Source organism: Lycium ferocissimum, chromosome 5, assembly GCF_029784015.1.
Source record: "Lycium ferocissimum isolate CSIRO_LF1 chromosome 5, AGI_CSIRO_Lferr_CH_V1, whole genome shotgun sequence".
NCBI lineage: Eukaryota > Viridiplantae > Streptophyta > Magnoliopsida > Solanales > Solanaceae > Lycium > Lycium ferocissimum.
This window is the reverse complement of record NC_081346.1, coordinates 21,172,047-21,185,169: the sequence shown is the minus strand read 5'-3', so window position 1 is coordinate 21,185,169 and position 13,123 is coordinate 21,172,047. Positions and strand designations below refer to the sequence as shown.

The 13,123-nt window shown below is 35.8% G+C and overlaps 2 protein-coding genes across 3 annotated transcripts; one reads left to right on the top strand and one right to left on the bottom strand.

Moving 5' to 3' along the window:
* The first annotated feature begins 1,449 nt into the window (after window positions 1–1,449).
* Window positions 1,450–7,854, top strand: LOC132056459 (probable inactive purple acid phosphatase 1). 2 transcript variants are annotated; one of them, XM_059448671.1, is made up of 13 exons: window positions 1,450–1,647; window positions 2,715–2,899; window positions 3,100–3,191; window positions 3,554–3,620; window positions 3,730–3,852; window positions 4,258–4,350; window positions 4,471–4,600; window positions 5,041–5,122; window positions 5,416–5,548; window positions 6,271–6,476; window positions 6,560–6,685; window positions 6,888–7,197; window positions 7,391–7,854. In XM_059448671.1, the coding sequence occupies exons 2-13, from the start codon at window positions 2,732–2,734 to the stop codon at window positions 7,694–7,696; spliced, it is 1,836 nt and encodes a 611-aa protein (XP_059304654.1). In that variant the 5' UTR covers window positions 1,450–1,647; window positions 2,715–2,731; the 3' UTR covers window positions 7,697–7,854. The 2 variants fall into 2 exon arrangements, with proteins under 2 accessions (XP_059304654.1, XP_059304655.1); XM_059448672.1 differs by lacking the exon at window positions 1,450–1,647 and having other exon boundaries at window positions 2,756–2,972.
* Window positions 7,855–9,210: 1,356 nt separating this feature from the next.
* LOC132056460 (abscisic acid receptor PYL8) lies at window positions 9,211–12,858 on the bottom strand. The gene is made up of 3 exons (XM_059448674.1): window positions 12,655–12,858; window positions 11,210–11,425; window positions 9,211–9,934 (listed from the first exon to the last, which is right to left on the bottom strand). The coding sequence occupies exons 1-3, from the start codon at window positions 12,775–12,777 to the stop codon at window positions 9,716–9,718; spliced, it is 558 nt and encodes a 185-aa protein (XP_059304657.1). The 5' UTR covers window positions 12,778–12,858; the 3' UTR covers window positions 9,211–9,715.
* Between the last annotated feature and the right edge of the window lie 265 nt (window positions 12,859–13,123).

Here is a 13,123-nt window from a genome sequence, read left to right as displayed (position 1 = left end):
AACCAGACCCGATCCATTAGGAAAAAAAAATTACTATGTGGCTTTAGGAAAGTATCTCTACTCAAAAAAAATGGGTAGACTTTTTTTTTTTTTAAAGTCACATGACGTTTTTTTAATTAAAAAATAAACTAAATAATTTTTTTAAAAAAACCCCGTCAGCGAAAAGGGTATATTTACACCATTTTGTAACGGCAGGGGGTATATATACACCACTTTTTGTAATGAGGGGTATATCTGCTCTAAATCGCAAAGTTGAGGGGTATGTTTGCACCTTTGCCCTTTTATCTTTAGTGTTTATTATCGTTTATTACTAACTCGTGTGAAATTCTAATAGTTTCTCTTAAATACTGATCTAAAGGAAGGAAATCTAATTATTCACCTTTTTTTTTTTTTTTGTAAAATTTGGCTCGAAAGTTTCCTGAGGGAAATACTTTAAATTATTCAAAATTTAATAAACCGTTCTAATTATTAAAAGTCATCAACGAACTAATGAATTGAAGGTCAATTATATACATAATGATGACTTTAAATAATTTTCATAAATTGCTAAGATGGAAAACTAAAAAATTCTTGAACATTCTGAGCATTAAAATGGCTAAGAAAGAGAAAATAAAACCCTTGAGAGCCATGTTTGCCTCATTATCTCATCCAGCGTCTTAATCAAATCAAACCAAGTGTTCCTTAAGAAAGAAAAGGGGTGAGACAAATCACTAAAGATTAATATCTCCCGAACTAAGAAGATTAAATTGTAAACACGAGTGTGAGCCAAAAACTACAAAATGAATAGAATTAACTCGAATCGTTTGGTTGGAGGGAACTAAAAGAGTAATTCTAAGCAAATGATTAATGTAGTTCAAATTATTATTTAACGTTTGGACATTTTTTAATACGAAAATAAAATATTGTTACCAATATTTTCATTAAAATAAAGAAAAAGCTTCAGGAGATCAGGATTGGAGTTCGAACATTTATCAATTTGAACTTCATGAATCGTTCTTAAAATTTGAATTGATAGAGATTTGAACACCATAATCATATGAAGAGTTTGAAATTCCAAACAAATTTCACTCTTAAGTTAACATTTGATTCCATGAATCTTTATTAAGTTTAAACTAATAAAGTTTGAACTCCATGAATCATTTATGGAGTTTGAAAAGTTGATGAAATTCCACTTGTCAAAGCCTCGAAATTCATTGTGTTAAAGTTGTTCAGTATGTTAACTAAAAATATTTTTATCTAAGTGTTATTTTTACTTTAAAAAGTAACCATCCCAAATACTCCAATTTTTACCTTTACTATTATGCACATTCCCATTCTAACCTACACTAAATATAGATTTTTTTTATTTTTTTTTTAAAATACTTTTTCTGGTTCTGCGACACTGTTGCAACCCATAAGTACAAAATAGTGATTCCCAGAATAATTCTTTGGGATTACAAGATGTCACAATCATTATCACTAATCACTTCATCAATTCCAAGAAAACACGTAATGGCTGAATCTTCCCCTTCATCATTTAAGCTTTTCTTGCTCCTTAAAGCTGCTAAAAACAACACTGAGGAGATCAAAACTTGAGCTTTATGGGTTTGTTCCAACGTGCTACTTAAATTTGTATCTTGATATTCATTGGATTTCAAGTAGCTTAAGGTCAATACTCTCTTCTTCTTTCTATTTGAATTTAGAAAACTTGCTGATTCTTGGCTTCTTGATATATGAGTTTGCTTTGTTGGATACAGACATAACAGTTAGTTGTTCTTATATTTGCTGTTGGTGTGTGAATAAATGTCCCAAAATACTGTGCAGCCTTGGGCACAAAAGCAGTCACACCATGTTGAAATTGTCTTTGGGCTAATTGAGCTAACATTTCTAAGATCAATCAATCTAACTATACATTCAGCTGTCTATATGAATCATCTGCATTCATTATGCTCTGTTTAAGCATGTGCCTAGGAAATTAATATTCCAAGGATTTTTTTATTGTTAGACTATTTTTAAACTGGCTATCAACTTACCTTAATCCTCTTTTATCCATGTTACGCACTGGACATGCTTGCAAAAGTTATTAAGTACTACTTATCTTTTTCTGAAATAACAGTCCTTTATCTTTAGAGGAGTGAGATGGGGTGATTGGAGCATCATCTTTGTTGTGGGTTCTGAGTCTCCTAGGGTTGGGGCTTGGATCATTTGTCGAGCAATCGTCAAATCTTGAGCTAGCTTTTGGAGTTGAGTTAGACCCGGTGTTCATTTTCTTATCATGGTATCAAAGTCGGGCACAAAATATTCATGGCTTACTTGATGGACCTCCATCTTATATTGTCCACGCTTCAGATGTCCAATACTAGGCGTGTGGGAGTGGTGGTGGGGGTGTTGAGTCCCACATCGGTTGGGGCTTGGATCATTTGTCTCTATATTGTCTTGAGCAATCCTTACCTCTTGAACTAACTTTTAGGGTTGAGTTAGCCCGAGGTCTATTTTCTTATTAATGGAAAGGTAAGTACTTAGCATCTATTATTTTCTTTTTTGAGGTTCAAGCTAAGTACTTTTGGTTATATGAAAGGCATATATGGTGTTGATAGATGAAAGGCATATATGGTGTTGATAGTTGATAATTGTTTTATTCATGTTAGTAGTTCTGACATAAATCTTATCTTCAGTTGATGGATGCTAAATTTGTCCATTTTCTAGTTTAATCAATATTGTTTGATTGGTTTCAGATTTTGCAGTGGAGGCAATGGGAACTTTAATAGCTTTACTTTCGATTATCTTAACTCTGGTTAGCCTTCAAGTGGTGACATGTCATGGGGAGCAGCCTCTTTCAAGGATTGCGATTCATAAGACTGTTCTTGCACTTGACAGTCATGCTTCTGTTAAAGCTACTCCTTCAGTTCTTGGGGTTAATGTAAGCTCCAATAGCTTTTTCTTACAGGCACATGTATACCACTCAGGCAAAACTAATTGATGCCATAAAGCAAGTATGTCAAGCAAGGAAACAAGTTGAATTTCCTATGGTCTCTAATAAACTATGGCATGTGGTCTAGGTTTGCAAATGAGAAGATACAAGTCTCTCATTCATAGTTTAAATTTCACTTCAAATTGCAGGGGAAAAACAAAGAATGGGTTGTTCTAGAGTATAGCGTTTCAAATCCCTCGGTTGATGATTGGATTGGGGTATTTTCTCCAGGCAATTTCAGGTAGAAGTCATGCAGTTATCGATTTTTAATCAAACTATTGCATGGTCTTGATAAATGATATTGTTGACAATACGAAGTGAATTTGATATAAAGTTGAGTGCATCCATTTACCTCTTTATGGTATTAACCAGTATGTTTCCTACTTACAAATAGCTTTCATATTTTACTAGCTGGTTCTTAACTCTCTCTTTGTGAGTATTCATAAATGCAATTTGTTTTTCCCTAAATGAACGGGTACCTAAACATTTGGTTAAAACTATATTCCTGATCCCTTTGAGAATATAACTAGTGAAGTTTAAAATCATGTAAAATAGGGTTTTATGGTTATTCAACACATAAACATGACTATTTATTTTGGTTAGTGCATCTGGCTGCTTCCCTGAAAATCCGCGAACGTTTCCACCATTTCTGTGTACAGCACCTATAAAGGTTGGTGTTTTGCTGGGTTTAATTAAATCTGGTTTCAGAAGTTTCTCTTATGTGAAGGAATAAAAGAGTAACCATGATTGTCCCACTACTTGCATTCCTTACCGTGCAGTATCAATATGCCAGTTACTCGAGCCCTCACTACAATGACACAGGGAAAGGATCACTGAAGCTTCAATTGATTAACCAGAGATCAGACTTTTCTTTTGCCTTGTTTTCTGGTGGACTCTTCAGTGTATGTTCATAGCTTTTTCATCCTTTTCAACTCAATGCCAGTTTATGTATATGTCTAGCCATCACTACTACATACTTCACCTGAAAAATAACTAACTTCCTTGTGTAGACAAGTTTAACAATTTCCTGATCCATTTTTTCTTTGAATTCAATTTTGCAAAGCTCAAAATTTTCAGGAACTTGGAACCTAATAGAGTAGTTTCTATCAAAACATGTTTGTTTCGTTGTTATGTTCATTCTACAGATGTCTTCAGCTTTATAGAACGTTGCTTTCATCTGTCTGTGTATGTGGATTAGCTTCTATTCCCTCTCACTATTCAGAATTTTGCTGTATTTCCATTTAACATAACCAGTAGGCAACTTCGTAATGATCTCATTTTACCTTAATTTATCTCCTTATCAACAGCCAAAGCTGGTGGCAGTATCAAACATAGTTGCTTTTGCAAATCCAAATGCACCAGTATACCCACGTTTAGCACAAGGAAAGACATGGGATGAAGTAAGTCTCTATTTTCCCTGCAAACAGAGGTCAAAATAAACCTTTAGCAGCTTCCTACTTATTTTTATCCCTTATGTGTCACACAAATAAGTAGGGAAATAAGTTTCTTTAAACTTTCAGATGACTGTGACATGGACAAGTGGATATGGAATCAATGAAGCAGAGCCTTTCGTGGAATGGGGTCCAAAGGGAGGGCAGCAGGGGCGTACTCCAGCAGGGACATTGACATTTGCCCGCAGCAGCATGTGTGGTGCGTTGAACTCTTTTATATTTGAGTAAATGTTTGGTTAAGGAGTAGAACTGGGTTACTTCATGACTAACCGCTTAATGGAGTTAATTTGATAGAGCCAACTGATAAGTTATAAGAGCATTAGCATGAAAAAGAATCATAAGGTGAAACGTAGGTATAGTAAACATATATCCAAATTTTGCACTGTAAATCACCTTCGATGTTTTTGTAACATACGATATTGCCCCACGAGAATCAGTATACTCGTTTTGATAATGTTGTTTTTGGATGAGTTGAAATGTCGTGTTCTAACTATATACTTCTGAGTGTTCTATTTATCTTTTGGTACTTACATAGGAAGCTAACAGAATTTGGAAGGTATTCAGGATTATAAAGCTGTTACATAATTGTGCCAAATGTTATGTGGGATTGGTATTTCTCATATATGTCGCCACTTTCAGGTGCACCAGCGCGAACTGTTGGATGGCGTGACCCTGGATTCATCCACACTAGTTTTCTAAAAGAACTGTGGCCGAACACAGTGTATGTTTTTTTACCCGTGTTTGAGAACTGTGTACAGATTTGGCATAGATGTCTTTATTCTTCCATAGAACATTGAAAATTGTTTTTGGGCATGTGTACGTCTATTTTTCATTAGAGGAGCTTAGGTTTTCACCTAACATTCGTAAACTCGATATCAAGATGTTGTACTTCTAAAACGAAAATTTTCATTATATTATAGATGAGTTCGACCTAGTACCTTTTATAGTACTGTGGAGTCTTGTTTCATTTTAGTAGGTGAAATTCTGGATCATGCTGCATCTTGGTCTTTGCAGGTATACCTACAAGCTTGGTCATAGATTCTTAAATGGCACGTATATCTGGTATCAGATGTATCAATTCAAATCATCTCCTTATCCTGGTCAAAAATCTCTACAACGTGTTGTCATTTTTGGGGACATGGGAAAGGTTTGCAATCTCTTCAGATTCAGTTAGATTGCTAGAACCATTATTCTTCCACTTGATCCTGATAGTGTTGATTTATCTGGAAGGCTCGCCATATCATTTCACTACTGATTTGCATTCCTCTGTTATGCATTATCATGAGTTTACTTTCTTTTGCTGCTTCATGTTATTTGATTACCAATCGTGAAGCTTTTGTTATCTCTCCATACGGATTTTTAAGTTCATGGGGGAGGGGAGCCAGGAAAAGCTTTTATCAATAGCAGAGTAGCATAAGAATGCAAATAGTAAATTATTTTGAGAATAAGCACCTTTCCGAGGAAGGTGAGAGAATGAGGGGAAAGGAAAAAAAAAATATGTTGCACTAGTCAATTGGTTTGGCACTTATAGAAGTGGACAAGTTTGGTGCAAATCCATATTTGATCCAACTGGATTTTTAGGACTCAAGGTGGATAGATCAACTAGTTGGGACCAATAATTATTATTGTTGTCGGTCGAGATGGCACTACTTAAATGCATGAGTGTGTAAAAGCAGAAAGAATTGTGATCATTTTGTGTCTATAGAATTTGAAGGGTCCTGCATATGCGTTCGTTCTCGGTATCTTCCTATTTTGTGTTTGCTTTCCTTCACAAAATCACAGATCCAAACCGCTGATTAAGAATTCTCAAATTAACTATTCTGATCAGGTTGATCTTGCAATGATCTGCTTCATCTTTCCAAACTGCAGGATGAAGCTGATGGCTCCAATGAATATAATCAGTTTCAACCTGGCTCTCTTAACACTACAAATCAGCTTATTAATGATTTAAAGAACATTGACATTGTATTTCACATTGGTGATATCTGTTATGCCAACGGCTACATTTCACAGTGGGATCAGTTTACTTCTCAGATTGAGCCAGTTGCTTCAACTGTGCCTTATATGCTTGCTAGGTATGCTGCAGTTGTAAGGACAACCTTGTTGAACATTAAAGAATTTTCTGCTTGTTTGGGTAATTCTTAGCTTCGTTCTGCAGTGGAAACCATGAGCGTGACTGGCCTGGTACGGGGTCATTTTACGGAAATATGGATTCAGGTGGAGAATGTGGAGTTTTAGTTCAGAATATGTTTTATGTTCCCACAGAAAACAGTGATAAGTTCTGGTATGGTGATTTTACCTATCTGATTATTTCATTTCTATAGATATTTTTTCCGACTCTTGTGATATGACTGCCAATCATTTTTCTATTCATGGAATATAATCTTTTGAAGAATGTCATTTCATTTGCCCCTCCACTAGTTATCCTTTTGTGTACAACAGTACTTTGAGATACTAGTTCCAATATTCTTGTTTTCTTCTCTCAGGTATTCTACCAACTATGGTATGTTCCGATTCTGCATAGCTGATACAGAACACGATTGGAGGGAGGGAACCGAGCAATATAACTTCATTGAACACTGTCTGGCATCTGTAGACAGACAAAAACAACCGTGGCTGATCTTCCTTGCTCATCGGGTGCTGGGCTATTCTTCAGATTCTTCTTATGCTGATCAAGGATCTTTTGCAGAACCTATGGGTAGGGAAAGCCTTCAAAAACTCTGGCAGAAGTATAAAGTTGATATAGCCATATTCGGCCATGTTCATAACTATGAACGGACGTGTCCCATTTACCAGGTACATTTGGAACTTCTGAATTTTATCTTTTATCACTTATTGTAAACGGAAACATAAATTTTAGGATGTTATTTCGCCTGGCATTTGACATTTAGTGACCATATGGTATAACATTCACATTATTTCTTACATGAAATGGTTCCACATTCTTTTATTTGTCTGATGCAAAGACAACACTTCCTTGTTATCTCAGAATATCTGTACAAACAATGAGAAGCACTTTTATAAGGGCGGCTTGAATGGAACTATACACGTTGCTGCCGGAGGAGCTGGAGCAAGCCTTTCAGATTTTACCCGCATCAAAACTAAATGGAGTATCTTCAGAGATTATGACCATGGATTTGTGAAGTTGACAGCATTTGATCATTCAAATCTGTTGTTTGAGTACAAAAAGAGCAGAGATGGTAAAGTCTACGACTCGTTCAGTATATCTCGAGACTACAGAGACATACTGGCCTGCACAGTCGACAGCTGCCCGAGCATGACCCTTGCATCTTGATCAATTTAGGTGAACGCATGCATGATTCAGTTCAATTCTGGCAAGCAATAGAGTCCAATATATTTGTAATCTTCAAATCTACGATCTCAAAAAGTAAAAAGGGTTAAGACTTTTATTTCTGCAAATATGATATGAAACCATCTGGCTTATGTTCATCATTTCCTGATGCCTTAATGTTTGAATTATACGACGACAGTGTGATAAATTTCAGAATTCAGAGGACGGCTAAAAACTTTGGACATCGGCAGAATTTACTCGTATGTCAAATTCTGGTATACGTCAAAGCATCCACATCAACAGTTAATAACAACCTTACAAATTTTTATCTTGTGAATTACTATTGAATAAATTCAGAGAAATTTTCGTGGTTTACACCTTACCCTCAATTTGTAGCATTGTCTTCCAGGGTTCAGATGATATTGCTAAACACTTCTCCTTATAAAGGAAGAAGAACAGAAGTAAGAAAGGTGGAATCATCTTTTTCGTTCGTTTGCAATTTCTATGGTAAATGTAAATAGTTTAACGATGACTGCCAACTTTTAACACAGTAAAGAAAAACTTTTAACTTTAAAAGTCCGACAAAAATGGAGTAGATCTAGTCATCTGGAAGTCTTTATCTTCACCTTCGATCTTCTGAAAGAGGCAACTTCTGTTGGAGAAATATGTAACTCTACTTCAAAGTTATTTGGATTAAGATTTCAAGTGCAAGCGTATGAACCTGATACTAACTCCCCGGTAGAAAGGGCCATTAACCAAAGTAAAAGATTACTTGGTTCTTTGACAGTTAAGTATTTACTTCCTCAGCGTCAGCGGATAGGAACATGCTCAGAATCAGAATCATGGGAAGTACCCTTGATCATTTCTACGAACGTAATGCCCCAATTTGAATTCCTTTTATGTACAGAAAAATCTTCTTCGATAACTTACATAATCTCAATTACTAATCCTTTGTCTATCTTGGTCTTCCTAACCATCCACTCATTTTTGCTTTTAACCTCCCGCTGTAGATATGCATATCGATGGTAATAGACAGTAACTCCATACAGTTGATCTTTTGAACCTGTTTCAACTATCATGACAGGGTAATAGGACGGACACATGAGAGTATCACATTGCCCTGAGAGTTGAGAAATTTATGGACGATTTCCGCCTTTAAATTTCCAAGACTACCAACAGTTGACTAGGACTGCATGTCACATAATACATAAGCAAACGCACAAGGCTTTTCAGGTGCGTGACATGAGCATACATGACCATTGACCACAAGCTTACATGTAGTTTTGTCGCCTGCAACTACCAACCACTGTTGATCAGATCATTTGCAACCGCTAAGGTTCAACTCAAGAAACATGCCTATTGAAAGAACCTCGCAGTCACATGGCTATCATTCTCAGTTACATTAAAGCAACCTTAGAAAGTGATCTTCAACTTTGCTCTTATCGCTCCAGCCATTATGCAACAGGTAAAGGTCTTCCCGTGATCAACGATAAATAACAATGATATAAACAAGACTGTTTGCAGATCTAAAGCATTTTTCTATAACAAGTCTGTACAGCATTAGCTCATGGACTGCTGGAGCCTTAAATGTGCTTCTATTCGGTAAATAGAGTTTCCCCTGTACTCCACCATTATTTACTGCAACTAGAGACCACAAATGCGACTATAAACTCAATAGACCCTGGAACAACGCTAAAGTGAGACAAGTGGCATACCCGCAACCACTATCAAAATTCTAAGAATTGAAACAGACTAGTCTTTTCATCCATTTACAGGGTGTCTACAAATCCTTGTAAAACCTGTGGTTCTGAGACACTACAAAACAACGAGTAATATGAACGAACCCTAACATACACCGAAAAAACAAAGAAGAAGCGGAAGAAAAAGTTGAGCACTAAAAGCACCGGGGAATATTTAAGAGAGCAGCCACATACAGTCCGCCTCCAAAGCCTCAGGAGAACTAACAGCCTTGAGGAAGCTTCATCCTTCGTGTAATAACCTTCCAAACATCTTCCTGAACATTTAAACCTGATCAATGGGTTCTGTCCTGTCCTGCACAGCAAGCCGCTCTGAAACATCAGCAAGTGATTTTAGGTTGCATTTGATTAATGCTTCAACAAAGTAACAGGTCTCGTCTTTGGTGTTTCCTTCGGGCACGTCCACCACAAATGATTCAATCACTAGTGTCCCAGGTCTTCCATCAATAACCTCCGGGTGGACAGATATGATTGAGGAGTAATTCTGGAAAAGATCAAATAAAAAAGAAGAGATAAGTGCAAAATATTTAATTGAATGTAGTGACAAAGATACTGCAGGTCGGAGGAAACAACCACAAAGTATTCCCCCCCCCCCCCCGCCCCCCCGTTTGCAAGAGCAAACTAACCTATCGTGTTTTACCTGCTAAAATAGAAGTAGATCATTCATCTAGTGATTTCTTCAAGGAATCCAAATACATAATTACACTTGCCTTTATAGGACATGACATCACAATCATAGAGCAATCAATTTTCAATGTTATTCCAATTCAAAAAAATGCATGAAAATCATTAACCCAAACCAACTCACACGTTCAGACACCTGCATTTGCTACATAATGTATCATACTCCCTATATAACCAATAAAATTGCAAATCAAATTGATTCTTTCTCGGCCTTCTGGTAGACCTTCCGACAAAGCTTATCATACTTTTAAAAGCACATGATTCAGTTTCAAAATGCACTATTATCAATTAAAGTGTTGTTTTAGTTCAGCAGATCTTCACAACAAACAACCTGATTATATCTACAATGTCTGTTGGAGTATATTTTTTTGAAATGGTCATTTTTTGTTATTTTTGGTGGGTATAATAACAAACCTTAATCGTTTTTGCCAAATAAAAAAACCAATAGGGTTGGCTCTAAGAAAGGATTTGCATCAGGAAGATACACACTTATCTATCCCTCAAATGCCTAACAACTGATCTATTGTCTTCAGTTCTCAAACACACAAGTATAAAGGTATAACGTGACATGGTAGGATAAGAGAAAGTGCCTTTACTATGATTCACAGCACTAAAGCTTAATTCCGAAAAACATCAATCTAAAATAGAACAAATTAATCTTTTAGATGAGAAACATGCTTAAATTTTTGCCTAGAATAACACAACTGCAATACCCACTTTCTTGTTGACAAGTTGAAGGCAATACTAGAGGAAGATGATTAGTAGTCTGCAATGCCACTACCACAAAAATATCAATATCAGATGATTCGAGCTTCTCTATTCACATATATGACTAACACTTGAAAAATAGAACCGCAAATTTGAAATCAGAAATATAAGTGATTCAAGTTAAAAGTTTATTTTGGGACTCTAACTAGTTTGGAGGCAATCTTCTACCATAGAAATGCTCATCCACTGAGAAAGAAACCCATTTTCAAGTGTACTTAATAATAACAAAATCTCTTAAGTTGTTAAAAATCACAGAAAAAAAAAAAAAGGAAAAAAGGAACAACCAAAGGAGAGAATTGTTTAATACCCTAAGTCTGTGATCCCCGCCAACAATCCTGACACTTAAGATGTGCTCTTCATCATCAAGAAGCTCCAATCTCTCAGTACTTGTTGTTGCAGGGAGGCCCGACTTGACATCAACTTCCCTAAGACTACCAATCTCAAGATCTCCTTGCACAATGCACCTGCTGATAAAGGGCTTGTACTTTTGTGGTTGATCAAACCGCCTAACCAGTGACCAAACCTGATAAAAAGAGGAAGACCCAACTACCATTAGGACTGGCTTAGCATAAAATATAAAATGCAAGCTTCCTTCATGTTACCAGTGAAAATGAAGTAATATGAGTTCATCCAGATCTTCAGTCTATGTAAAAAAGCATAAGACAATCAACTTCGAGAATAACTGCAGATGAGCCATTTGTCCCTTTTGCATAATCAATGAACTTATCAATTGTCATGCATTTAGCCTTTTGTCTTTGCTAACTATAAGCACTTGCATTAGGTACTTCTTCAAGGGATCATTTGGTTCACAACCTAGTTATGCAAGAATCATAATACAGGTTTGCTATGCGAAAAATGATAATAAATGAGTTGTTTTGCAGTGCATGATACTAGTATAATAGAACATAATTAATTAAGCAGAGATTGTGATGCCAAATCAAGACTTAGCTAATCCTGGTAATTCTAATTTATGTATTCTTATTCCATGATAATATAATCATATATGTTATGCAGGTATTACTCACAAGGAGTTTATACCTTAGTCCTTATACTAAACATTTCATTAAGAAATGAAGAGTTCTATGGCAGGATTTTTTCTTCTACAATTAACCAAACGAGAGTAAGAGTCACTTTGAAGACCGGATAAACCAAACAGCTAACAGACTCCGTTCACTTTTACTTGTCACGTTTCGCTTCTCGAGAGTCAATCTGCATGAACTTTGACCAACATCTTAATGTATTTTTTCATCATATTAATATCGGAAGAATTACAACTTATAGTAGTATTTCTCGTATAGTTCTCGAACATCTAAATCTTAAATTTAACGTATCGAAATTAATCTAATTCAATTTAGCCCCAAAGGTTAGTCAAACTGACTCTCGTGAAGCAAAACGTGACAAGTAAAAGTAAACAGAGAGAGCACAATCTTCCCTTAACCTAAAATAGGAAACAACTCAAATTTTCTCGGATTTTCATCTTCTATACAAATTTGACACAAAACACAAAACTAAAAAGAAACTTAACAGTCTAGCTACCAAAATCAAAGCCTAGTAACATCAGAGAGAAAACAGAACACGGACCAATACAAATCAGGAAACCGGTCAAGATATCCACAAAAATAACGAATCTAATGTTTTGGCTTGAAGATATTGAAAAAGATAACAAATAAATAAATCAATCGATCTAGCGAAAAGAAAAATGCAAATAGATTCCAGAAAAGCATATAATATATAAGGAAAGGGAATACTCACGAGATGAACAGGTGCTCGAATGTGCTTTACTAAAAACGAACTGCATCGATTCTCTTTAACCTCATGAATATGATGCTTCCTTATATACTCTTTTTCCATAACGCTATATCCATTCGCATTCATCTTTTTCTAGCGGCCGGAGTTAACAACAGGTTAACGCGTTATTTAAGTCGAGTCGCCACCGCTATTACAAATGCATCTCCATTTATCGATTTAGTAACTTGTTTATTTTATTTCTTTCTTATCTCCCTTGTTCCGAATATTAAAATATTTTCGGCGTCTAGTTGCTCTTTGCATTTTACTTTTTTGCCCTTTGTGTTGTCTTTATTTGCCTGATGAACCACTATTTTTGTCCGTTTCTGGAGTGAATTACCCGAATTGCCCTTTAATTGGCTCTTTATTTACGGGATAGGTTTCTCAGTTTCAGCTCCATTATATTGGAAGTTTGCAACCAATAACTGTTTTTGTC